The sequence below is a fragment of the Eutrigla gurnardus genome, assembly GCF_963514095.1.
Source record: "Eutrigla gurnardus genome assembly, chromosome: 7".
NCBI lineage: Eukaryota > Metazoa > Chordata > Actinopteri > Perciformes > Triglidae > Eutrigla > Eutrigla gurnardus.
The window spans coordinates 1,223,180-1,248,131 of record NC_139921.1 but is presented as its reverse complement, the minus strand read 5'-3'; the positions used below and the strand labels follow the sequence as shown (position 1 = coordinate 1,248,131).

At 43.4% G+C, this 24,952-nt stretch overlaps 1 protein-coding gene across 1 annotated transcript in view; it reads left to right on the top strand.

Annotated features, from left to right (window-relative positions):
- Positions 1-301: 301 nt before the first annotated feature.
- LOC311015743 (uncharacterized protein) overlaps positions 302-24,952 on the top strand; it is a 45,609-nt gene continuing 20,958 nt past the window's right edge. Inside the window, exons 1-88 of the mRNA XM_084013155.1 lie at positions 302-411; positions 523-551; positions 634-649; positions 762-789; positions 913-976; positions 1,607-1,743; positions 2,343-2,446; positions 2,680-2,798; positions 2,932-3,108; positions 3,375-3,583; positions 3,692-3,786; positions 3,897-3,922; positions 4,084-4,105; positions 4,199-4,226; positions 4,323-4,407; positions 6,448-6,594; positions 6,679-6,890; positions 6,995-7,104; positions 7,192-7,310; positions 7,418-7,585; positions 7,782-7,981; positions 8,079-8,191; positions 8,374-8,480; positions 8,621-8,797; positions 9,064-9,272; positions 9,381-9,475; positions 9,586-9,611; positions 9,773-9,794; positions 9,888-9,915; positions 10,012-10,096; positions 10,224-10,370; positions 10,455-10,666; positions 10,771-10,880; positions 10,968-11,086; positions 11,194-11,361; positions 11,558-11,757; positions 11,855-11,967; positions 12,150-12,256; positions 12,397-12,573; positions 12,840-13,048; positions 13,157-13,251; positions 13,362-13,387; positions 13,549-13,570; positions 13,664-13,691; positions 13,788-13,872; positions 14,000-14,146; positions 14,231-14,442; positions 14,547-14,656; positions 14,744-14,862; positions 14,970-15,137; positions 15,334-15,533; positions 15,631-15,743; positions 15,926-16,032; positions 16,173-16,349; positions 16,616-16,824; positions 16,933-17,027; positions 17,138-17,163; positions 17,325-17,346; positions 17,440-17,467; positions 17,564-17,648; positions 17,776-17,922; positions 18,007-18,218; positions 18,323-18,432; positions 18,520-18,638; positions 18,746-18,913; positions 19,102-19,301; positions 19,399-19,511; positions 19,694-19,800; positions 19,937-20,113; positions 20,380-20,588; positions 20,697-20,791; positions 20,902-20,927; positions 21,089-21,110; positions 21,204-21,231; positions 21,328-21,412; positions 21,540-21,686; positions 21,771-21,982; positions 22,087-22,196; positions 22,284-22,402; positions 22,510-22,677; positions 22,866-23,065; positions 23,163-23,275; positions 23,458-23,564; positions 23,701-23,877; positions 24,144-24,352; positions 24,461-24,555; positions 24,666-24,691; positions 24,853-24,874. Coding sequence (XP_083869281.1) covers positions 366-411; positions 523-551; positions 634-649; positions 762-789; positions 913-976; positions 1,607-1,743; positions 2,343-2,446; positions 2,680-2,798; positions 2,932-3,108; positions 3,375-3,583; positions 3,692-3,786; positions 3,897-3,922; positions 4,084-4,105; positions 4,199-4,226; positions 4,323-4,407; positions 6,448-6,594; positions 6,679-6,890; positions 6,995-7,104; positions 7,192-7,310; positions 7,418-7,585; positions 7,782-7,981; positions 8,079-8,191; positions 8,374-8,480; positions 8,621-8,797; positions 9,064-9,272; positions 9,381-9,475; positions 9,586-9,611; positions 9,773-9,794; positions 9,888-9,915; positions 10,012-10,096; positions 10,224-10,370; positions 10,455-10,666; positions 10,771-10,880; positions 10,968-11,086; positions 11,194-11,361; positions 11,558-11,757; positions 11,855-11,967; positions 12,150-12,256; positions 12,397-12,573; positions 12,840-13,048; positions 13,157-13,251; positions 13,362-13,387; positions 13,549-13,570; positions 13,664-13,691; positions 13,788-13,872; positions 14,000-14,146; positions 14,231-14,442; positions 14,547-14,656; positions 14,744-14,862; positions 14,970-15,137; positions 15,334-15,533; positions 15,631-15,743; positions 15,926-16,032; positions 16,173-16,349; positions 16,616-16,824; positions 16,933-17,027; positions 17,138-17,163; positions 17,325-17,346; positions 17,440-17,467; positions 17,564-17,648; positions 17,776-17,922; positions 18,007-18,218; positions 18,323-18,432; positions 18,520-18,638; positions 18,746-18,913; positions 19,102-19,301; positions 19,399-19,511; positions 19,694-19,800; positions 19,937-20,113; positions 20,380-20,588; positions 20,697-20,791; positions 20,902-20,927; positions 21,089-21,110; positions 21,204-21,231; positions 21,328-21,412; positions 21,540-21,686; positions 21,771-21,982; positions 22,087-22,196; positions 22,284-22,402; positions 22,510-22,677; positions 22,866-23,065; positions 23,163-23,275; positions 23,458-23,564; positions 23,701-23,877; positions 24,144-24,352; positions 24,461-24,555; positions 24,666-24,691; positions 24,853-24,874 — 10,162 coding nt within the window. The 5' untranslated portion in view covers positions 302-365. The remainder of the gene's footprint in view (positions 412-522; positions 552-633; positions 650-761; positions 790-912; positions 977-1,606; positions 1,744-2,342; positions 2,447-2,679; positions 2,799-2,931; positions 3,109-3,374; positions 3,584-3,691; positions 3,787-3,896; positions 3,923-4,083; positions 4,106-4,198; positions 4,227-4,322; positions 4,408-6,447; positions 6,595-6,678; positions 6,891-6,994; positions 7,105-7,191; positions 7,311-7,417; positions 7,586-7,781; positions 7,982-8,078; positions 8,192-8,373; positions 8,481-8,620; positions 8,798-9,063; positions 9,273-9,380; positions 9,476-9,585; positions 9,612-9,772; positions 9,795-9,887; positions 9,916-10,011; positions 10,097-10,223; positions 10,371-10,454; positions 10,667-10,770; positions 10,881-10,967; positions 11,087-11,193; positions 11,362-11,557; positions 11,758-11,854; positions 11,968-12,149; positions 12,257-12,396; positions 12,574-12,839; positions 13,049-13,156; positions 13,252-13,361; positions 13,388-13,548; positions 13,571-13,663; positions 13,692-13,787; positions 13,873-13,999; positions 14,147-14,230; positions 14,443-14,546; positions 14,657-14,743; positions 14,863-14,969; positions 15,138-15,333; positions 15,534-15,630; positions 15,744-15,925; positions 16,033-16,172; positions 16,350-16,615; positions 16,825-16,932; positions 17,028-17,137; positions 17,164-17,324; positions 17,347-17,439; positions 17,468-17,563; positions 17,649-17,775; positions 17,923-18,006; positions 18,219-18,322; positions 18,433-18,519; positions 18,639-18,745; positions 18,914-19,101; positions 19,302-19,398; positions 19,512-19,693; positions 19,801-19,936; positions 20,114-20,379; positions 20,589-20,696; positions 20,792-20,901; positions 20,928-21,088; positions 21,111-21,203; positions 21,232-21,327; positions 21,413-21,539; positions 21,687-21,770; positions 21,983-22,086; positions 22,197-22,283; positions 22,403-22,509; positions 22,678-22,865; positions 23,066-23,162; positions 23,276-23,457; positions 23,565-23,700; positions 23,878-24,143; positions 24,353-24,460; positions 24,556-24,665; positions 24,692-24,852; positions 24,875-24,952) is intronic.

The window sequence follows — 24,952 nt, the reverse complement described above, 5'->3', positions numbered from 1 at the left end:
TGACTCTATAAGGACTGAGTGGTGCAGTCACCATATATATTATATATGTATATATATTACCTTTACCTTCAGTATGTGTGAGCTTCATTATGTAGTAAATTATCTTAAGTTTGCTCTTATTAAAAGCAGTGCATTTATTTTCTTTCACAGCAGATAAATAAAATATATGCTTTAGACTCTCATTATTTTGCTGTTTCCTTATCTTCTTCTTCCTCTTCCTCTTCTTCTTCTTCTTCTTCTTCTTCTTCTTCTTCTTCTTCTTCTTCTTCTTCTTCTTCTTCTTCTTCTTCTAAAATGACAGTTAAATCAATTGAAGATTAGGTCGGTGTAAAAAATGAAAAGGTGAGTAGATTCTGATTCTGACGATGGGCCCCAGAACTTCAGCATCCGTTCTGCTCTTGTCGGCTGTTGGTAAGAGTTCCCTTCTTTTTATCCTGCTCCACCAAAATATGGACTTCTTTTTTTTGCCAGTACACATGATCCATACTATAATGACAAATGTCTTTTCTTTCATTCCCTCAGTATGTTTCTCTACACTGATCCCTTCAGTGGTAAGTCTGTTTGCTAAATGTAATACTCAGATTCATACTTCTACATCTGTACAAAATACTGAATATATGCTTTGTATTTCAGTCAAACACAACACCAGGTAAGAAGAAACCTTTCTTCACTCAGCCTGACGATACTTCATAGTGAATTTAAGAAAGTACTCAGACTCACACTGTTGACTCATGTCTTCATTTATATCCTGATTTATGTAGAGCCAAAACCAGTGACATCGGAGAAATGGTCAGTATGCAAAATCCTGATAAAACTGTTATTTAACATTCAACCTAACACATTCAATATTTACTGGGAATTATTTCAATCATTTAATGTTCAATCTAATATTCATTGATATTGTTCTATAAGCAATGGAAGCGTCAGATCCCTGGAATCTTCACATCCAGCAAATGTACAGAATGCCAGCCACAAAGTAAGTCTTTCATAGTTTATATTAGTGGTGAATTCAAAAATACCCATGAACCCAAAACGTGTTATTTAAAAAAGTCACAACCAACGACACCTCCTTGTGTTCTATTGCTATCGATGGCAGGCCAGCCGGGTTAGTGGACAGGACCTGTAGTCAGAAAGATTCCTGAGACCGCCTTAAAGGTCTTCTTCCACCTGCTATAGAAGATGTGTTTGCTATATAATTTGTTATTTCGATGTAAACACTGAAGATGAAGCTGAACATTCAGCTCATTGGAAGCAAACACCAAACATGAGTGAATGTCAATTTGCCAAAATAACAAAAATAATCTTGATTAAAAGATGTTTAAAGCAGGGGAACTATTATGTCGTTGTCATAGCATCACATTTCACTTGTTTAAATGGCCCAACTTGTAAAAACACAAATTCAACATAAATTAAGAGTATACCGGTACTCACATTCATATGTGAGGGATAAATGATCTGGATGTTTATTATGTTATTCATAATCGAAAATATGAGGATGCCTGGATTTACAATGAAGACGTCCTGACATTGAGATGTAAAACATTTTAACAACAACAGATATGACAAATATAGCTCCTATCAATGGTTGAATGTCATTTTCTAACAGAGCACCAATGAGTCCGGCATCGATGTCGTGGACATATTAGGAGTCCTGGACTGTCTGCGTCTCGGTAACCACAGCAACGAAAACTTCCTGATCCAGCTGAGCCATCAGAACTTCAGCTGCAGTTCTTTCCAAGAATTGTAAGTGAAGTCAATCCCATTTTACCGATGCATGCAGGTGATTGCTGAAGTCTTACTGTTATTAAATGGTTAGTGAATTAATGTTGCTAAAATAATATTATTCCAGGATCATTGTAGAAAGATGTAGATATGTCATGTGTGTTGTAAAATGATAAAGCTGCTGCTGCGAGGCTGCTGCCCCATCGCCAGTGAAACATCATTTCTGAAAAATGTAATTTAATAGCTGCCGTTGGATGCATTATTCTGTTGTTGACAAATACAGAAAGGTGTGCAGGCACATTCATACACTAGTTTCTCAAAAAGGACAGAGGGTGACTGTGCAAGCCCTCATTAAAATTGTAAAAGCTGTCCGATAAAAACACACAATATTGACACTTGGGCAACTCAAAAAATAAGGCAATGTGGTTCATACTTAACATTTTAAAATTGTGGTTGAACAGGAACAGGTTCTGATACATTCCAGTCCACAAAGGTCAACAAAAGGGTCAATGATGGATGAAATGATTTCTTTTCTTGTATTATTTCTGTTGTTCCAGTCTGATGACTCATGAGCTACATTTGTGTTGTGATCAGAAATGTAATGAAAATGTATTCTCAAGGGTTGAAGCAATGAGCGATGAACTGGAAACATCTCAAAGAATGGAGGGGAAACGGATCTATGGCCACTTCATTCGATCCTACCTATCAAGAAAGGACTTAACAGGTAAAATTATAAGAAAAGGTGCTGAAGGTGTCAGAGTTGTTTTTATCAAATATCAAACACATATTTATCTTTAAAGATCAGAGGTAAAGAATCAGAATTACATGCACATTAACAACGCCTCATCAGAATATTCATGTGATTACAATATTACATTCACAATTGACCCTGTTGGTATGAAATTTTCTTGAAATCTTTAATATGTCTATCTCTTTAACATATCAAATATTTCACAGAGCCTGGGTGCACACACAATGTGAGTGGGAGTGTGGAGTGGCTGGAAAGAAATCTTAAATCATTTTCAATCTTTGCAAGTCTTGAGGATCTTCACAAAATGTACCACAATTTCTCTGCAGTGAGTAACCGGTCATTCTACAAATTTACAATATAAGTATACAGTATCTATGATGTCATACAATAATGTTTGTGTTTCCTCATCGGTAAATGACGATAATGATGAGCAAAAACTAATTTCATGTTGTCACCAGAAAGAGGTTGTGGACTCCCTCTCACCAAAGCAGAAGGCTGAGCTGCTCCTGGATCCAGAAAGCGGTGCTTTGGAGGATGAGGACTTCGTAAGGAGGGTGTTGACAAACTTGACAGTGTCCCCTGCTGATGAGCAGCTCAATCAGTTTTTCCAGGCTTTTGCAGACATCAGCAAGGAGGTGAATGCTTCATTTTAAGACTGCCATGTTTTCCCACAACGTTGTTTGGAAAACTAGCCATGTGAAACTTGTGGTGGGCTGCATGAATCTTTACCACATCTAATATGGAGCCGTGACTCACTCAAAATGAAACATTTCTGATATGCTTCTTGAGTGAATGGCCACCCTCGACGGCCTGAGCAAAGCCCTTGATGTACTAAGATCATGTGTCACCAAGCTTGCTCTCACTACAATGATTTCAGAAATGTAAATTGTTTTATTTCTAGAACAACATCACCCTCATCAGACATCCAGGTGTACGAGAAACCATCTTGAACCTGACCATGTTGGCCCTTGCTCCTGAATTTGAAGAATTTGAGCCTGAAGACTTTGAGCTGTGGTTCCAGGGTAATTTGTTTCCAGTGATGGCGAGCCTCCACCCTGGCCTCTTGGTGGTGATCCCCAGGAACATCAGCTGTGCATCCTACGCAGCCATGTATGACACGATATCTCTGAAGTCCAAACCTAGACTTTTTGGGTTTGCATGATGATGTCAAACTTTGGCTCCAGACAAGTCACAAGGATTTCTGTTTCCGTCCTTCAGAGTCATTGGTCTTCGGCAAAGTTTGGAATCCCTGCCACTGCCCCTGTCCCGTGGTGTGAGATCAAGCATAAAGTCACTTAAGGAGACATTTACACGTACGTGGCAAAATGCTCTGCTGACAAACTTTTTCAGAAAAGCCGATAACCACTATTGTGTGGCTAGCTGTACTGATGCCATGCCTTCAATTTCATCTTCTCTCAAATAGGTTGCTCAGTTCCATATTCCTTCACGGTGAGTTCATTTCTATACTTCTATTCATGGACTATGCTAAGTCTTGATACAAATTTACAAGGCCGAGTTCAGCACGTTAACTTTGTTGAGGTCGCATCAATATATTGAACTTCAAGTAGCCTTTGGCACTAAACTAACAATTCTGCTTTGTTTGTCGCCAGTGCAAAGAGACCCCGGTTGATGGTAAGTCTGTAAATTACCAGACATTTAAATGTTGATGCCAAGGCCGTAGTATGAAGTTACATCATCTGATACACAAATATTGTCTTTTCACAGAGAGCCTCATCTGTACTGCAGTCAATAGGTAGGGGAATGTCCAGTGTTGGGTTTGCGTGGGTACATTTCTTTTACAAAATCAAACGAAGATGACAGTGGTTTACTTTTTTATCATTCTCCTCAGATCGCAACTAGAACAAACCCTGTCTGTTGCCAATTCCTCTGAAGCCCTGTGTAATCTTACCATCATTGAGCATGCCTGTTCCTCGGTAAGACTCTATTATGGAAACTGTGAATCCCAGAGAAAGATTTGGCTTTTGCTACATTACCCTCCTAATACAAATCTGCATTTGCTCTGTGAATGTCTGCTTTATTAGGGCCCGAGCGCCGACAACGTCGGGCTGCGAAGCCCTATTGTTATTCGAATGTTTATTATTCTTACGCGAAAGTAACTCGCGTTTTGGAGGCCTCAACATTAAAAAAAACTCACCAAAATTGGTGTGTGCATAGAAATTGCAAGAAATTGCGATATGGTAGCGGTTTCGCATTCGGCCACGAAAAAGTTGCTCGCTAGTGCCACCTAGCGTGGCCATTCGCCAGTCCCGCCACACCATAACTCCGATTGACATGAAATTCTGCACACGTGTGAACAACTGTCCTCTACAAAAAATCCTCTTGGAGTACCAAAGTCCGCCTCCCAAAATTTTCCGCCATCTTGGATTGTATGAAAAACTGGATGTTAGACCTAGCTGGGGTGGTTGTCCAAAAAGGTTTTGAAAATATGGTTTTATTCAGAAGATATCGGCCAATGAACATAAGAGGGTTGTGCCACCAAAACGCAATTAGCATAACTCTATAATCTTTGGGCCAATCACCACGAAACTCGAAACCTATGTTGACATAGCTTCAAAGTAAATACATGTCAAGTTTCATCAAAATCGAGTAATGTGGGGCGCTTCCAAAAAATTCTAAATATTGCCATTTTTGGCCGTTTTTGGCCATTCACAGGGGTTGTATTTGAACTAACTTGGACTATACCGTTGATCCGATTGATACCAAAATTGGATATGTGGTTGGAAAGGCCTTAAGGACAAAAAGTTATCAAAAGATGTCCAGAATATTTAGGGGCGTGGCCAGGGCGACGCCATTACTGTGCTACTATTTTCAACCTTCGCCAAAGGCTGTTATAACTTCAGTGTTTCTTCTCTGATCAGCTCCAAAATATTCATGCTTGATAAGAGTCCCGTCCTGAACACATCTGCACTGCAATATTGTCTCACAGTCAGAGCGCCACCTAATAGCGATCATGAAATGTGACTGATTTTATGGCCTTTTTCTGAGTAACAGCCCCCCCTCTAGGTTGGGCGTACACGCACGAAATATTTTTTCCTAGATAGACCATGTGGAGATGTATAAAAAGGCCTCTTGGACCCACCGCCTACATTCAACATGAAGTGGGCAAAAAAAATGTTTTTAACCACCTGTGTAATTCACTTAAGTTCCTCAATCAATCCTCACTGGAGAACACAGAAGGGAGACACACAGGGGCACAGCAACCACCAGGGGGAGTCAGAGATCTATCAGTGACATATGGAGAAGATGTGACTGACATGCAGTTCAAGTCTGCTTTACACCAGATCAACAGTCATGCCTCTTTTAATTCCTTTTCACCCTGTAGAGAGGACACAGGGCCATAAACATCAAAACTATTATAACTTCAGTGTTTCTTCTCTGATCTGCTCCAAACTTTCCATACTTGATGAGAGTTCTTTCCTGAACAAATCTGCCCTGTAATATTGACTCACAGTCAGAGCGCCACCTACTGGTGACAGGAAATGTCATTGATTTTGTGACTTTTTCCAAGTTAAATCCACACCTGGTTATTTTTTGACTAATTCCTCTCATTCCAGCCTGCAAGGAGGAGGCAGGGGGAGGAGGTGGGGGTCACACTAGGGGAAGGAGGAGGGATGGCAGGAAGGCATGGACATGTGTGTGAGCTCTGTGACTGAAATGTAGTTTCACTTTGGATCACACCAGATCAAAAGTCATGAAACTTTCCACACCTGCTTATGATTTTATTCATTGTCTCATCTGCTCCACAATTAGCACGCACCTCAGACAGCAGTCAGGGAGATAGATGGCTTTGAATGTCAATCGCTTGTGTCTAAACTTGCGCCACAAGAGGCGGCCCAGCAGGGGTAGCGGCCACGACACTGCCATGTGACCGCAGGCACTCCACGACCGCATATGAGCGAGGGCCCGTCACGACACTGCTTGCAGTTTTAATTTATTTTCTAATTGTTTCCAAGGCTACACATCTCACAGCCAGCAAATTGGTCACACTGATGAACTGCTCACTGGAAAGCCAAAGGATGTACCCGGTAGAGGTCTGGAAGCTTTTCTTCCAAAAAGCTTCCACGGCACTAGACCAAGCCCTTGTGACATACGGCCTCATGGTAAATCAAATCCCGCAATTTCACAAAATTGGTGTTTCACTTCAGGAATTCTGTCTCAAAACACAATGATTTTTCCAATTCCAGGCCCCCCAAAACAGCAACCCGTCCTTGTCACATGTGCTTGAGGCTCTTGGAGACGTGAGAATTGCCAACTTCAGCCAGGCACAACTGCAGAATGATGCCTTTGTCAGAAGCTGGTTCCAGACAAAGATTCGTCCGTTTTTGGCCTCTCCATCCCCCAACTTCCTATTCTGCCTCAGCTCCAAGAACTTCAGCTTCCTTACGTACCTGACTGTGTAAGCAAATTTTAAACATATTGCTCCGCTGTGAACAAGATTGCACAAGGAACCTGCAGTGTTCTTGTTGTTAAGATGTTAAAATGCCTTCTGTTTCCTTTTAGCATCCAGGCATTCAGCAGCCAAAGTGCATCCATGGACAGAAAGACACAGCAAGCAGTCTTCACTCATTTCATCAAGCCATTCCTTTCAAGAAATGACTCATCAGTTGAAGGCAGGCACAAAGGCTCAATTTGGTAAAGTCTCGATAGCATGTGGTGGTCATACCCTGCCAATGTCTTTGTTTCCGTCTTTGTTGCAGATCCTGGCTGTGTCTCATTTTTCAGAGGTAGTAAAGAGTGGCTGAAGGTAAACCTTGGCATATTCTCTACTTTTGCAACCCTGCAGGATCTGCAAGCCCTCAATGCCAACTTCTCCGGTGTAAGTGGTGACTTCCATTTTCAGTATTCTTCTCCCAAACAGAAATGTCTTACCTGTGGTTTTGCCTTTACTGCTGTTTGATTTTTATATTGATTCCCTATATGTAGCTGGAATCGTTGTCGACGCTCACTCCTACTCAGGTGGCACAGTTGACACTGAGCACAGGGGCCTTGAATGACACAGACCAAATCGACCGCGTGTTTGGACGACTCGAAGAGGGTGCTGCTCTGGAAAATGTGAATGAATTCCTGACACAGCTGACAGCAAATGGAAAGGTAGGCTCCTCTTGACACCAGTGGAAAAAGAACAGTCATGGGCTTTCAACTGAGCGTTGTCAGTTCTGACATATGTATCTAACTCTCTGCATCAGTTGCAGTAGACTAATTCAAATGAAATAGTTTGTTATATCCTTTCCTGCATCCTGTATGGTGTGCCATGGCGTTTAAGTCCTCTGTTGTGATCTTTTGACAGGTCCCTGATTTCCAGCCTGATGTGAGAGATCGTGCCATGAATAGGACCTTCACCATCATCAGTCCCCATTTCCCACACTTCAAGAGAAATGACTGGTTTATTTGGTTCCATCTGATACTGGTTCCTGTCCTCCCGAGTTTCAGTCCAGTGATGCTCAAAAAAGCAACTGCAAACATCAACTGCACAAACTATCATGTTGTGTGAGTAGCATTTCACAGACAAGCACGATTGCATTGCAACAATGTACAATATGCTAACGAGGGACAGCTTAAGAATGTTTCCTCTCACCCTTTGCAGTGTGAGTGGGATAGGCGTAGCTTCCCCCGCATTGCCGTTGCATAGAAGAAAAGCAATCACCGAAATTCTCCTGGGCTACATGAGAAAATCTGCCAGTGTCATCAACAAGCCAGGTACAGTTGAAGCAGTAAACTGCATCATGTTTTTGCTTGTGTGGGCTTTCCCATGGACTTTAACTTGTTTAAACATATGCTGAAATGGCCCTGAGAAGGAAACTGGCGCTTGACCATGTGTATCAATGCACAACATTGCTTGCTAAATGGTACATATACTAACGTCCACCCACGCTTCTTAGTTTGCAGGCAAGGAATTCAGAGTGATGTCGAATGGCTTCAAGCAAACTTGGGTCCATTTTCCCAATACACAACATACTCCAACCTCAAAGTCTTCAACCTCTCTGGGGTAAGTCCTACATGTTGTTGGCAATTTGTCTTGGAAACAGTCCCACAATATTCGAAAGTAGGACAATCTGTACACAGTGGTGTTTTGCCAAGTCGAAGACGAAAGTAAATCATATATATCCTTGTTGTTTGTGTCATCAGGTGGCAGTTGTGGACTCCCTCTCACCAAAGCAGAAGGCTGAGCTGCTCCTGGATCCAGAAAGCGGTGCTTTGGAGGATGAGGACTTCGTAAGGAGGGTGTTGACAAACTTGACAGTGTCCCCTGCTGATGAGCAGCTCAATCAGTTTTTCCAGGCTTTTGCAGACATCAGCAAGGAGGTGAATGCTTCATTTTAAGACTGCCATGTTTTCCCACAACGTTGTTTGGAAAACTAGCCATGTGAAACTTGTGGTGGGCTGCATGAATCTTTACCACATCTAATATGGAGCCGTGACTCACTCAAAATGAAACATTTCTGATATGCTTCTTGAGTGAATGGCCACCCTCGACGGCCTGAGCAAAGCCCTTGATGTACTAAGATCATGTGTCACCAAGCTTGCTCTCACTACAATGATTTCAGAAATGTAAATTGTTTTATTTCTAGAACAACATCACCCTCATCAGACATCCAGGTGTACGAGAAACCATCTTGAACCTGACCATGTTGGCCCTTGCTCCTGAATTTGAAGAATTTGAGCCTGAAGACTTTGAGCTGTGGTTCCAGGGCAATTTGTTTCCAGTGATGGCGAGCCTCCACCCTGGCCTCTTGGTGGTGATCCCCAGGAACATCAGCTGTGCATCCTACGCAGCCATGTATGACACGATATCTCTGAAGTCCAAACCTAGACTTTTTCGGTTTGCATGATGATGTCAAACTTTGGCTCCAGACAAGTCACAAGGATTTCTGTTTCCGTCCTTCAGAGTCATTGGTCTTCGGCAAAGTTTGGAATCCCTGCCACTGCCCCTGTCCCGTGGTGTGAGATCAAGCATAAAGTCACTGAAGGAGACATTTACACGTACGTGGCAAAATGCTCTGCTGACAAACTTTTTCAGAAAAGCCGATAACCACTATTGTGTGGCTAGCTGTACTGATGCCATGCCTTCAATTTCATCTTCTCTCAAATAGGTTGCTCAGTTCCATATTCCTTCATGGTGAGTTCATTTCTATACTTCTATTCATGGACTATGCAACGTCTTGATACAAATTTACAAGGCCGAGTTCAGCATGTTAACTTTGTTGAGGTCGCATCAATATATTGAACTTCAAGTAGCCTTTGGCACTAAACTAACAATTCTGCTTTGTTTGTCGCCAGTGCAAAGAGACCCCGGTTGATGGTAAGTCTGTAAATTACCAGACATTTAAATTTTGATGCCAAGGCCGTAGTATGAAGTTACATCATCTGATACACAAATATTGTCTTTTCACAGAGAGCCTCATCTGTACTGCAGTCAATAGGTAGGGGAATGTCCAGTGTTGGGTTTGCGTGGGTACATTTCTTTTACAAAATCAAACGAAGGTGACAGTGGTTTACTTTTTTATCATTCTCCTCAGATCGCAACTGGAACAAACCCTGTCTGTTGCCAATTCCTCTGGAGCCCTGTGTAATCTTACCATCATTGAGCATGCCTGTTCCTCGGTAAGACTCTATTATGGAAACTGTGAATCCCAGAGAAAGATTTGGCTTTTGCTACATTACCCTCCTAATACAAATCTGCATTTCCTCTGTGAATGTTTGCTTTATTTATTTTCCAATTGTTTCCAAGGCTACACATCTCACAGCCAGCAACTTGGTCACACTGATGAACTGCTCACTGGAAAGCCAAAGGATGTACCCGATAGAGGTCTGGAAGCTTTTCTTCCAAAAAGCTTCCACGGCACTAGACCAAGCCCTTGTGACATACGGCCTCATGGTAAATCAAATCCCACAATTTCACAAAATTGGTGTTTCACTTCAGGAATTCTGTGTCAAAGCACAATGATTTTTCCAATTCCAGGCCCCCAACAACAGCAACCCGTCCTTGTCACATGTGCTTGAGGCTCTTGGAGACGTGAGAATTGCCAACTTCAGCCAGGCACAACTGCAGAATGATGCCTTTGTCAGAAGCTGGTTCCAGACAAAGATTCGTCCATTTTTGGCCTCTCCATCCCCCAACTTCCTATTCTGCCTCAGCTCCAAGAACTTCAGCTGCCTTACGTACCAGACTGTGTAAGCAAATTTGAGGGATATTGCTCCGCTGTGAACAAGATTGCACAAGGAAGCTGCAGTGTTCTTGTTGTTAAGATGTTAAAATGCCTTCTGTTTCCTTTTAGCATCCAGGCATTCAGCAGCCAAAGTGCATCCATGGACAGAAAGACACAGCAAGCAGTCTTCACTCATTTCATCAAGCCATTCCTTTCAAGAAATGACTCATCAGTTGAAGGCAGGCACAAAGGCTCAATTTGGTAAAGTCTCGATAGCATGTGGTGGTCATACCCTGCCAATGTCTTTGTTTCTGTCTTTGTTGCAGATCCTGGCTGTGTCTCATTTTTCAGAGGTAGTAAAGAGTGGCTGAAGGTAAACCTAGGCATATTCTCTACTTTTGCAACCCTGCGGGATCTGCAAGCCCTCAATGCCAACTTCTCCGGTGTAAGTGCCGACTTCCATTTTCAGTATTCTTCTCCCAAACAGAAATGTCTTACCTGTGGTTTTGCCTTTACTGCTGTTTGATTTTTATATTGATTCCCTATATGTAGCTGGAATCGTTGTCGACGCTCACTCCTACTCAGGTGGCACAGTTGACACTGAGCACAGGGGCCTTGAATGACACAGACCAAATCGACCGCGTGTTTGGACGACTCGAAGAGGGTGCTGCTCTGGAAAATGTGAATGAATTCCTGACACAGCTGACAGCAAATGGAAAGGTAGGCTCCTCTTGACACCAGTGGAAAAAGAACAGTCATGGGCTTTCAACTGAGCGTTGTCAGTTCTGAGATATGTATCTAACTCTCTGCATCAGTTGCAGTAGACTAATTCAAATGAAATAGTTTGTTATATCCTTTCCTGCATCCTGTATGGTGTGCCATGGCGTTTAAGTCCTCTGTTGTGGTCTTTTGACAGGTCCCTGATTTCCAGCCTGATGTGAGAGATCGTGCCATGAATAGGACCTTCACCATCATCAGTCCCCATTTCCCACACTTCAAGAGAAATGACTGGTTTATTTGGTTCCATCTGATACTGGTTCCTGTCCTCCCGAGTTTCAGTCCAGTGATGCTCAAAAAAGCAACTGCAAACATCAACTGCACAAACTATCATGTTGTGTGAGTAGCATTTCACAGACAAGCACGATTGCATTGCAACAATGTACCATATGCTAACGAGGGACAGCTTAAGAATGTTTCCTCTCACCCTTTGCAGTGTGAGTGGGATAGGCGTAGCTTCCCCCGCCTTGCCGTTGCAGAATAGAAAAGCAATCACCGAAATTCTCCTGGGCTACATGAGAAAATCTGCCAGTGTCATCAACAAGCCAGGTACAGTTGAAGCAGTAAACTGCATCATGTTTTTGCTTGTGTGGGCTTTCCCATGGACTTTAACTTGTTTAAACACATGCTGAAATGGCCCTGAGAAGGAAACTGGCGCTTGACCATGTGTATCAATGCACAACATTGCTTGCTAAATGGTACATATACTAACGTCCACCCACGCTTCTTAGTTTGCAGGCAAGGAATTCAGAGTGATGTCGAATGGCTTCAAGCAAACTTGGGTCCATTTTCCCAATACACAACATACTCCAACCTCAAAGTCTTCAACCTCTCTGGGGTAAGTCCTACATGTTATTGGCAATTTGTCTTGGAAACAGTCCCACAATATTCGAAAGTAGGACAATCTGTACACAGTGGTGTTTTGCCAAGTCGAAGACGAAAGTAAATCACATATATCCTTGTTGTTTGTGTCATCAGGTGGCAGTTGTGGACTCCCTCTCACCAAAGCAGAAGGCTGAGCTGCTCCTGGATCCAGAAAGCGGTGCTTTGGAGGATGAGGACTTCGTAAGGAGGGTGTTGACAAACTTGACAGTGTCCCCTGCTGATGAGCAGCTCAATCAGTTTTTCCAGGCTTTTGCAAACATCAGCAAGGAGGTGAATGCTTCATTTTAAGACTGCCATGTTTTCCTACAACGTTGTTTGGAAAGCTAGCCATGTGAAACTTGTGGTGGGCTGCATGAATCTTTACCACATCTAATAAGGAGCCGTGACTCACTCAAAATGAAACATTTCTGATATGCTTCTTGAGTGAATGGCCACCCTCGACGGCCTGAGCAAAGCCCTTGATGTACTAAGATCATGTGTCACCAAGCTTGCTCTCACTACAATGATTTCAGAAATGTAAATTGTTTTATTTCTAGAACAACATCACCCTCATCAGACATCCAGGTGTACGAGAAACCATCTTGAACCTGACCATGTTGGCCCTTGCTCCTGAATTTGAAGAATTTGAGCCTGAAGACTTTGAGCTGTGGTTCCAGGGCAATTTGTTTCCAGTGATGGCGAGCCTCCACCCTGGCCTCTTGGTGGTGATCCCCAGGAACATCAGCTGTGCATCCTACGCAGCCATGTATGACACGATATCTCTGAAGTCCAAACCTAGACTTTTTGGGTTTGCATGATGATGTCAAACTTTGGCTCCAGACAAGTCACAAGGATTTCTGTTTCCGTCCTTCAGAGTCATTGGTCTTCGGCAAAGTTTGGAATCCCTGCCACTGCCCCTGTCCCGTGGTGTGAGATCAAGCATAAAGTCACTGAAGGAGACATTTACACGTACGTCGCAAAATGCTCTGCTGACAAACTTTTTCAGAAAAGCCGATAACCACTATTGTGTGGCTAGCTGTACTGATGCCATGCCTTCAATTTCATCTTCTCTCAAATAGGTTGCTCAGTTCCATATTCCTTCATGGTGAGTTCATTTCTATACTTCTATTCATGGACTATGCTACGTCTTGATATAAATTTACAAGGCCGAGTTCAGCACGTTAACTTTGTTGAGGTCGCATCAATATATTGAACTTCAAGTAGCCTTTGGCTCTAAAATAACAATTCTGCTTTGTTTGTCGCCAGTGCAAAGAGACCCCGGTTGATGGTAAGTCTGTAAATTACCAGACATTTAAATTTTGATGCCAAGGCCGTAGTATGAAGTTACATCATCTGATACACAAATATTGTCTTTTCACAGAGAGCCTCATCTGTACTGCAGTCAATAGGTAGGGGAATGTCCAGTGTTGGGTTTGCGTGGGTACATTTCTTTTACAAAATCAAACGAAGGTGACAGTGGTTTACTTTTTTATCATTCTCCTCAGATCGCAACTGGAACAAACCCTGTCTGTTGCCAATTCCTCTGAAGCCCTGTGTAATCTTACCATCATTGAGCATGCCTGTTCCTCGGTAAGACTCTATTATGGAAACTGTGAATCCCAGAGAAAGATTTGGCTTTTGCTACATTACCCTCCTAATACAAATCTGCATTTCCTCTGTGAATGTTTGCTTTATTTATTTTCCAATTGTTTCCAAGGCTACACATCTCACAGCCAGCAACTTGGTCACACTGATGAACTGCTCACTGGAAAGCCAAAGGATGTACCCGATAGAGGTCTGGAAGCTTTTCTTCCAAAAAGCTTCCACGGCACTAGACCAAGCCCTTGTGACATACGGCCTCATGGTAAATCAAATCCCACAATTTCACAAAATTGGTGTTTCACTTCAGGAATTCTGTGTCAAAGCACAATGATTTTTCCAATTCCAGGCCCCCAACAACAGCAACCCGTCCTTGTCACATGTGCTTGAGGCTCTTGGAGACGTGAGAATTGCCAACTTCAGCCAGGCACAACTGCAGAATGATGCCTTTGTCAGAAGCTGGTTCCAGACAAAGATTCGTCCATTTTTGGCCTCTCCATCCCCCAACTTCCTATTCTGCCTCAGCTCCAAGAACTTCAGCTGCCTTACGTACCAGACTGTGTAAGCAAATTTGAGGGATATTGCTCCGCTGTGAACAAGATTGCACAAGGAAGCTGCAGTGTTCTTGTTGTTAAGATGTTAAAATGCCTTCTGTTTCCTTTTAGCATCCAGGCATTCAGCAGCCAAAGTGCATCCATGGACAGAAAGACACAGCAAGCAGTCTTCACTCATTTCATCAAGCCATTCCTTTCAAGAAATGACTCATCAGTTGAAGGCAGGCACAAAGGCTCAATTTGGTAAAGTCTCGATAGCATGTGGTGGTCATACCCTGCCAATGTCTTTGTTTCTGTCTTTGTTGCAGATCCTGGCTGTGTCTCATTTTTCAGAGGTAGTAAAGAGTGGCTGAAGGTAAACCTAGGCATATTCTCTACTTTTGCAACCCTGCGGGATCTGCAAGCCCTCAATGCCAACTTCTCCGGTGTAAGTGCCGACTTCCATTTTCAGTATTCTTCTCCCAAACAGAAATGTCTTACCTGTGGTTTTGCCTTTACTGCTGTTTGATTTTTATATTGATTCCCTATATGTAGCTGGAATCGTTGTCGACGCTCACTCCTACTCAGGTGGCACAGTTGACACTGAGCACAGGGGCCTTGAATGACACAGACCAAATCGACCGCGTGTTTGGACGACTCGAAGAGGGTGCTGCTCTGGAAAATGTGAATGAATTCCTGACACAGCTGACAGCAAATGGAAAGGTAGGCTCCTCTTGACACCAGTGGAAAAAGAACAGTCATGGGCTTTCAACTGAGCGTTGTCAGTTCTGAGATATGTATCTAACTCTCTGCATCAGTTGCAGTAGACTAATTCAAATGAAATAGTTTGTTATATCCTTTCCTGCATCCTGTATGGTGTGCCATGGCGTTTAAGTCCTCTGTTGTGGTCTTTTGACAGGTCCCTGATTTCCAGCCTGATGTGAGAGATCGTGCCATGAATAGGACCTTCACCATCATCAGTCCCCATTTCCCACACTTCAAGAGAAATGACTGGTTTATTTGGTTCCATCTGATACTGGTTCCTGTCCTCCCGAGTTTCAGTCCAGTGATGCTCAAAAAAGCAACTGCAAACATCAACTGCACAAACTATCATGTTGTGTGAGTAGCATTTCACAGACAAGCACGATTGCATTGCAACAATGTACAATATGCTAACGAGGGACAGCTTAAGAATGTTTCCTCTCACCCTTTGCAGTGTGAGTGGGATAGGCGTAGCTTCCCCCGCCTTGCCGTTGCATAGAAGAAAAGCAATCACCGAAATTCTCCTGGGCTACATGAGAAAATCTGCCAGTGTCATCAACAAGCCAGGTACAGTTGAAGCAGTAAACTGCATCATGTTTTTGCTTGTGTGGGCTTTCCCATGGACTTTAACTTGTTTAAACACATGCTGAAATGGCCCTGAGAAGGAAACTGGCGCTTGACCATGTGTATCAATGCACAACATTGCTTGCTAAATGGTACATATACTAACGTCCACCCACGCTTCTTAGTTTGCAGGCAAGGAATTCAGAGTGATGTCGAATGGCTTCAAGCAAACTTGGGTCCATTTTCCCAATACACAACATACTCCAACCTCAAAGTCTTCAACCTCTCTGGGGTAAGTCCTACATGTTATTGGCAATTTGTCTTGGAAACAGTCCCACAATATTCGAAAGTAGGACAATCTGTACACAGTGGTGTTTTGCCAAGTCGAAGACGAAAGTAAATCACATATATCCTTGTTGTTTGTGTCATCAGGTGGCAGTTGTGGACTCCCTCTCACCAAAGCAGAAGGCTGAGCTGCTCCTGGATCCAGAAAGCGGTGCTTTGGAGGATGAGGACTTCGTAAGGAGGGTGTTGACAAACTTGACAGTGTCCCCTGCTGATGAGCAGCTCAATCAGTTTTTCCAGGCTTTTGCAAACATCAGCAAGGAGGTGAATGCTTCATTTTAAGACTGCCATGTTTTCCTACAACGTTGTTTGGAAAGCTAGCCATGTGAAACTTGTGGTGGGCTGCATGAATCTTTACCACATCTAATAAGGAGCCGTGACTCACTCAAAATGAAACATTTCTGATATGCTTCTTGAGTGAATGGCCACCCTCGACGGCCTGAGCAAAGCCCTTGATGTACTAAGATCATGTGTCACCAAGCTTGCTCTCACTACAATGATTTCAGAAATGTAAATTGTTTTATTTCTAGAACAACATCACCCTCATCAGACATCCAGGTGTACGAGAAACCATCTTGAACCTGACCATGTTGGCCCTTGCTCCTGAATTTGAAGAATTTGAGCCTGAAGACTTTGAGCTGTGGTTCCAGGGCAATTTGTTTCCAGTGATGGCGAGCCTCCACCCTGGCCTCTTGGTGGTGATCCCCAGGAACATCAGCTGTGCATCCTACGCAGCCATGTATGACACGATATCTCTGAAGTCCAAACCTAGACTTTTTGGGTTTGCATGATGATGTCAAACTTTGGCTCCAGACAAGTCACAAGGATTTCTGTTTCCGTCCTTCAGAGTCATTGGTCTTCGGCAAAGTTTGGAATCCCTGCCACTGCCCCTGTCCCGTGGTGTGAGATCAAGCATAAAGTCACTGAAGGAGACATTTACACGTACGTGGCAAAATGCTCTGCTGACAAACTTTTTCAGAAAAGCCGATAACCACTATTGTGTGGCTAGCTGTACTGATGCCATGCCTTCAATTTCATCTTCTCTCAAATAGGTTGCTCAGTTCCATATTCCTTCATGGTGAGTTCATTTCTATACTTCTATTCATGGACTATGCTACGTCTTGATATAAATTTACAAGGCCGAGTTCAGCACGTTAACTTTGTTGAGGTCGCATCAATATATTGAACTTCAAGTAGCCTTTGGCACTAAACTAACAATTCTGCTTTTTTTGTCGCCAGTGCAAAGAGACCCCGGTTGATGGTAAGTCTGTAAATTACCAGACATTTAAATGTTGATGCCAAGGCCGTAGTATGAAGTTACATCATCTGATACACAAATATTGTCTTTTCACAGAGAGCCTCATCTGTACTGCAGTCAATAGGTAGGGGAATGTCCAGTGTTGGGTTTGCGTGGGTACATTTCTTTTACAAAATCAAACGAAGGTGACAGTGGTTTACTTTTTTATCATTCTCCTCAGATCGCAACTGGAACAAACCCTGTCTGTTGCCAATTCCTCTGAAGCCCTGTGTAATCTTACCATCATTGAGCATGCCTGTTCCTCGGTAAGACTCTATTATGGAAACTGTGAATCCCAGAGAAAGATTTGGCTTTTGCTACATTACCCTCCTAATACAAATCTGCATTTCCTCTGTGAATGTTTGCTTTATTTATTTTCCAATTGTTTCCAAGGCTACACATCTCACAGCCAGCAACTTGGTCACACTGATGAACTGCTCACTGGAAAGCCAAAGGATGTACCCGGTAGAGGTCTGGAAGCTTTTCTTCCAAAAAGCTTCCACGGCACTAGACCAAGCCCTTGGGACATACGGCCTCATGGTAAATCAAATCCCACAATTTCACAAAATTGGTGTTTCACTTCAGGAATTCTGTGTCAAAGCACAATGATTTTTCCAATTCCAGGCCCCCAACAACAGCAACCCGTCCTTGTCACATGTGCTTGAGGCTCTTGGAGACGTGAGAATTGCCAACTTCAGCCAGGCACAACTGCAGAATGATGCCTTTGTCAGAAGCTGGTTCCAGACAAAGATTCGTCCATTTTTGGCCTCTCCATCCCCCAACTTCCTATTCTGCCTCAGCTCCAAGAACTTCAGCTGCCTTACGTACCAGACTGTGTAAGCAAATTTGAGGCATATTGCTCCGCTGTGAACAAGATTGCACAAGGAAGCTGCAGTGTTCTTGTTGTTAAGATGTTAAAATGCCTTCTGTTTCCTTTTAGCATCCAGGCATTCAGCAGCCAAAGTGCATCCATGGACAGAAAGACACAGCAAGCAGTCTTCACTCATTTCATCAAGCCATTCCTTTCAAGAAATGACTCATCAGTTGAAGGCAGGCACAAAGGCTCAATTTGGTAAAGTCTCGATAGCATGTGGTGGTCATACCCTGCCAATGTCTTTGTTTCTGTCTTTGTTGCAGATCCTGGCTGTGTCTCATTTTTCAGAGGTAGTAAAGAGTGGCTGAAGGTAAACCTTGGCATATTCTCTACTTTTGCAACCCTGCAGGATCTGCAAGCCCTCAATGCCAACTTCTCCGGTGTAAGTGGTGACTTCCATTTTCAGTATTCTTCTCCCAAACAGAAATGTCTTACCTGTGGTTTTGCCTTTACTGCTGTTTGATTTTTATATTGATTCCCTATATGTAGCTGGAATCGTTGTCGACGCTCACTCCTACTCAGGTGGCACAGTTGACACTGAGCACAGGGGCCTTGAATGACACAGACCAAATCGACCGCGTGTTTGGACGACTCGAAGAGGGTGCTGCTCTGGAAAATGTGAATGAATTCCTGACACAGCTGACAGCAAATGGAAAGGTAGGCTCCTCTTGACACCAGTGGAAAAAGAACAGTCATGGGCTTTCAACTGAGCGTTGTCAGTTCTGAGATATGTATCTAACTCTCTGCATCAGTTGCAGTAGACTAATTCAAATGAAATAGTTTGTTTCCTGCATCCTGTATGGTGTGCCATGGCGTTTAAGTCCTCTGTTGTGGTCTTTTGACAGGTCCCTGATTTCCAGCCTGATGTGAGAGATCGTGCCATGAATAGGACCTTCACCATCATCAGTCCCCATTTCCCACACTTCAAGAGAAATGACTGGTTTATTTGGTTCCATCTGATACTGGTTCCTGTCCTCCCGAGTTTCAGTCCAGTGATGCTCAAAAAAGCAACCGCAAACATCAACTGCACAAACTATCATGTTGTGTGAGTAGCATTTCACAGACAAGCACGATTGCATTGCAACAATGTACAATATGCTAACGAGGGACAGCTTAAGAATGTTTCCTCTCACCCTTTGCAGTGTGAGTGGGATAGGCGTAGCTTCCCCCGCATTGCCGTTGCATAGAAGAAAAGCAATCACCGAAATTCTCCTGGGCTACATGAGAAAATCTGCCAGTGTCATCAACAAGCCAGGTACAGTTGAAGCAGTAAACTGCATCATGTTTTTGCTTGTGTGGGCTTTCCCATGGACTTTAACTTGTTTAAACATATGCTGAAATGGCCCTGAGAAGGAAACTGGCGCTTGACCATGTGTATCAATGCACAACATTGCTTGCTAAATGGTACATATACTAACGTCCACCCACGCTTCTTAGTTTGCAGGCAAGGAATTCAGAGTGATGTCGAATGGCTTCAAGCAAACTTGGGTCCATTTTCCCAATACACAACATACTCCAACCTCAAAGTCTTCAACCTCTCTGGGGTAAGTCCTACATGTTGTTGGCAATTTGTCTTGGAAACAGTCCCACAATATTCGAAAGTAGGACAATCTGTACACAGTGGTGTTTTGCCAAGTCGAAGACGAAAGTAAATCATATCCTTGTTGTTTGTGTCATCAGGTGGCAGTTGTGGACTCCCTCTCACCAAAGCAGAAGGCTGAGCTGCTCCTGGATCCAGAAAGCGGTGCTTTGGAGGATGAGGACTTCGTAAGGAGGGTGTTGACAAACTTGACAGTGTCCCCTGCTGATGAGCAGCTCAATCAGTTTTTCCAGGCTTTTGCAAACATCAGCAAGGAGGTGAATGCTTCATTTTAAGACTGCCATGTTTTCCCACAACGTTGTTTGGAAAACTAGCCATGTGAAACTTGTGGTGGGCTGCATGAATCTTTACCACATCTAATATGGAGCCGTGACTCACTCAAAATGAAACATTTCTTATATGCTTCTTGAGTGAATGGCCACCCTCGACGGCCTGAGCAAAGCCCTTGATGTACTAAGATCATGTGTCACCAAGCTTGCTCTCACTACAATGATTTCAGAAATGTAAATTGTTTTATTTCTAGAACAACATCACCCTCATCAGACATCCAGGTGTACGAGAAACCATCTTGAACCTGACCATGTTGGCCCTTGCTCCTGAATTTGAAGAATTTGAGCCTGAAGACTTTGAGCTGTGGTTCCAGGGCAATTTGTTTCCAGTGATGGCGAGCCTCCACCCTGGCCTCTTGGTGGTGATCCCCAGGAACATCAGCTGTGCATCCTACGCAGCCATGTATGACACGATATCTCTGAAGTCCAAACCTAGACTTTTTGGGTTTGCATGATGATGTCAAACTTTGGCTCCAGACAAGTCACAAGGATTTCTGTTTCCGTCCTTCAGAGTCATTGGTCTTCGGCAAAGTTTGGAATCCCTGCCACTGCCCCTGTCCCGTGGTGTGAGATCAAGCATAAAGTCACTGAAGGAGACATTTACACGTACGTGGCAAAATGCTCTGCTGACAAACTTTTTCAGAAAAGCCGATAACCACTATTGTGCGGCTAGCTGTACTGATGCCATGCCTTCAATTTCATCTTCTCTCAAATAGGTTGCTCAGTTCCATATTCCTTCATGGTATGTTCATTTCTATACTTCTATTCATGGACTATGCAACGTCTTGATACAAATTTACAAGGCCGAGTTCAGCACGTTAACTTTGTTGAGGTCGCATCAATAAATTGAACTTCAAGTAGCCTTTGGCACTAAACTAACAATTCTGCTTTGTCTGTCGCCAGTGCAAAGAGACCCCGGTTGATGGTAAGTCTGTAAATTACCAGACATTTAAATTTTGATGCCAAGGCCGTAGTATGAAGTTACATCATCTGATACACAAATATTGTCTTTTCACAGAGAGCCTCATCTGTACTGCAGTCAATAGGTAGGGGAATGTCCAGTGTTGGGTTTGCGTGGGTACATTTCTTTTACAAAATCAAACGAAGGTGACAGTGGTTTACTTTTTTATCATTCTCCTCAGATCGCAACTGGAACAAACCCTGTCTGTTGCCAATTCCTCTGAAGCCCTGTGTAATCTTACCATCATTGAGCATGCCTGTTCCTCGGTAAGACTCTATTATGGAAACTGTGAATCCCAGAGAAAGATTTGGCTTTTGCTACATTACCCTCCTAATACAAATCTGCATTTCCTCTGTGAATGTTTGCTTTATTTATTTTCCAATTGTTTCCAAGGCTACACATCTCACAGCCAGCAACTTGGTCACACTGATGAACTGCTCACTGGAAAGCCAAAGGATGTACCCGATAGAGGTCTGGAAGCTTTTCTTCCAAAAAGCTTCCACGGCACTAGACCAAGCCCTTGTGACATACGGCCTCATGGTAAATCAAATCCCACAATTTCACAAAATTGGTGTTTCACTTCAGGAATTCTGTGTCAAAGCACAATGATTTTTCCAATTCCAGGCCCCCAACAACAGCAACCCGTCCTTGTCACATGTGCTTGAGGCTCTTGGAGACGTGAGAATTGCCAACTTCAGCCAGGCACAACTGCAGAATGATGCCTTTGTCAGAAGCTGGTTCCAGACAAAGATTCGTCCATTTTTGGCCTCTCCATCCCCCAACTTCCTATTCTGCCTCAGCTCCAAGAACTTCAGCTGCCTTACGTACCAGACTGTGTAAGCAAATTTGAGGCATATTGCTCCGCTGTGAACAAGATTGCACAAGGAAGCTGCAGTGTTCTTGTTGTTAAGATGTTAAAATGCCTTCTGTTTCCTTTTAGCATCCAGGCATTCAGCAGCCAAAGTGCATCCATGGACAGAAAGACACAGCAAGCAGTCTTCACTCATTTCATCAAGCCATTCCTTTCAAGAAATGACTCATCAGTTGAAGGCAGGCACAAAGGCTCAATTTGGTAAAGTCTCGATAGCATGTGGTGGTCATACCCTGCCAATGTCTTTGTTTCTGTCTTTGTTGCAGATCCTGGCTGTGTCTCATTTTTCAGAGGTAGTAAAGAGTGGCTGAAGGTAAACCTTGGCATATTCTCTACTTTTGCAACCCTGCGGGATCTGCAAGCCCTCAATGCCAACTTCTCCGGTGTAAGTGGTGACTTCCATTTTCAGTATTCTTCTCCCAAACAGAAATGTCTTACCTGTGGTTTTGCCTTTACTGCTGTTTGATTTTTATATTGATTCCCTATATGTAGCTGGAATCGTTGTCGACGCTCACTCCTACTCAGGTGGCACAGTTGACACTGAGCACAGGGGCCTTGAATGACACAGACCAAATCGACCGCGTGTTTGGACGACTCGAAGAGGGTGCTGCTCTGGAAAATGTGAATGAATTCCTGACACAGCTGACAGCAAATGGAAAGGTAGGCTCCTCTTGACACCAGTGGAAAAAGAACAGTCATGGGCTTTCAACTGAGCGTTGTCAGTTCTGAGATATGTATCTAACTCTCTGCATCAGTTGCAGTAGACTAATTCAAATGAAATAGTTTGTTTCCTGCATCCTGTATGGTGTGCCATGGCGTTTAAGTCCTCTGTTGTGGTCTTTTGACAGGTCCCTGATTTCCAGCCTGATGTGAGAGATCGTGCCATGAATAGGACCTTCACCATCATCAGTCCCCATTTCCCACACTTCAAGAGAAATGACTGGTTTATTTGGTTCCATCTGATACTGGTTCCTGTCCTCCCGAGTTTCAGTCCAGTGATGCTCAAAAAAGCAACCGCAAACATCAACTGCACAAACTATCATGTTGTGTGAGTAGCATTTCACAGACAAGCACGATTGCATTGCAACAATGTACAATATGCTAACGAGGGACAGCTTAAGAATGTTTCCTCTCACCCTTTGCAGTGTGAGTGGGATAGGCGTAGCTTCCCCCGCATTGCCGTTGCATAGAAGAAAAGCAATCACCGAAATTCTCCTGGGCTACATGAGAAAATCTGCCAGTGTCATCAACAAGCCAGGTACAGTTGAAGCAGTAAACTGCATCATGTTTTTGCTTGTGTGGGCTTTCCCATGGACTTTAACTTGTTTAAACATATGCTGAAATGGCCCTGAGAAGGAAACTGGCGCTTGACCATGTGTATCAATGCACAACATTGCTTGCTAAATGGTACATATACTAACGTCCACCCACGCTTCTTAGTTTGCAGGCAAGGAATTCAGAGTGATGTCGAATGGCTTCAAGCAAACTTGGGTCCATTTTCCCAATACACAACATACTCCAACCTCAAAGTCTTCAACCTCTCTGGGGTAAGTCCTACATGTTGTTGGCAATTTGTCTTGGAAACAGTCCCACAATATTCGAAAGTAGGACAATCTGTACACAGTGGTGTTTTGCCAAGTCGAAGACGAAAGTAAATCATATCCTTGTTGTTTGTGTCATCAGGTGGCAGTTGTGGACTCCCTCTCACCAAAGCAGAAGGCTGAGCTGCTCCTGGATCCAGAAAGCGGTGCTTTGGAGGATGAGGACTTCGTAAGGAGGGTGTTGACAAACTTGACAGTGTCCCCTGCTGATGAGCAGCTCAATCAGTTTTTCCAGGCTTTTGCAAACATCAGCAAGGAGGTGAATGCTTCATTTTAAGACTGCCATGTTTTCCCACAACGTTGTTTGGAAAACTAGCCATGTGAAACTTGTGGTGGGCTGCATGAATCTTTACCACATCTAATATGGAGCCGTGACTCACTCAAAATGAAACATTTCTTATATGCTTCTTGAGTGAATGGCCACCCTCGACGGCCTGAGCAAAGCCCTTGATGTACTAAGATCATGTGTCACCAAGCTTGCTCTCACTACAATGATTTCAGAAATGTAAATTGTTTTATTTCTAGAACAACATCACCCTCATCAGACATCCAGGTGTACGAGAAACCATCTTGAACCTGACCATGTTGGCCCTTGCTCCTGAATTTGAAGAATTTGAGCCTGAAGACTTTGAGCTGTGGTTCCAGGGCAATTTGTTTCCAGTGATGGCGAGCCTCCACCCTGGCCTCTTGGTGGTGATCCCCAGGAACATCAGCTGTGCATCCTACGCAGCCATGTATGACACGATATCTCTGAAGTCCAAACCTAGACTTTTTGGGTTTGCATGATGATGTCAAACTTTGGCTCCAGACAAGTCACAAGGATTTCTGTTTCCGTCCTTCAGAGTCATTGGTCTTCGGCAAAGTTTGGAATCCCTGCCACTGCCCCTGTCCCGTGGTGTGAGATCAAGCATAAAGTCACTGAAGGAGACATTTACACGTACGTGGCAAAATGCTCTGCTGACAAACTTTTTCAGAAAAGCCGATAACCACTATTGTGCGGCTAGCTGTACTGATGCCATGCCTTCAATTTCATCTTCTCTCAAATAGGTTGCTCAGTTCCATATTCCTTCATGGTGAGTTCATTTCTATACTTCTATTCATGGACTATGCAACGTCTTGATACAAATTTACAAGGCCGAGTTCAGCACGTTAACTTTGTTGAGGTCGCATCAATAAATTGAACTTCAAGTAGCCTTTGGCACTAAACTAACAATTCTGCTTTGTCTGTCGCCAGTGCAAAGAGACCCCGGTTGATGGTAAGTCTGTAAATTACCAGACATTTAAATTTTGATGCCAAGGCCGTAGTATGAAGTTACATCATCTGATACACAAAT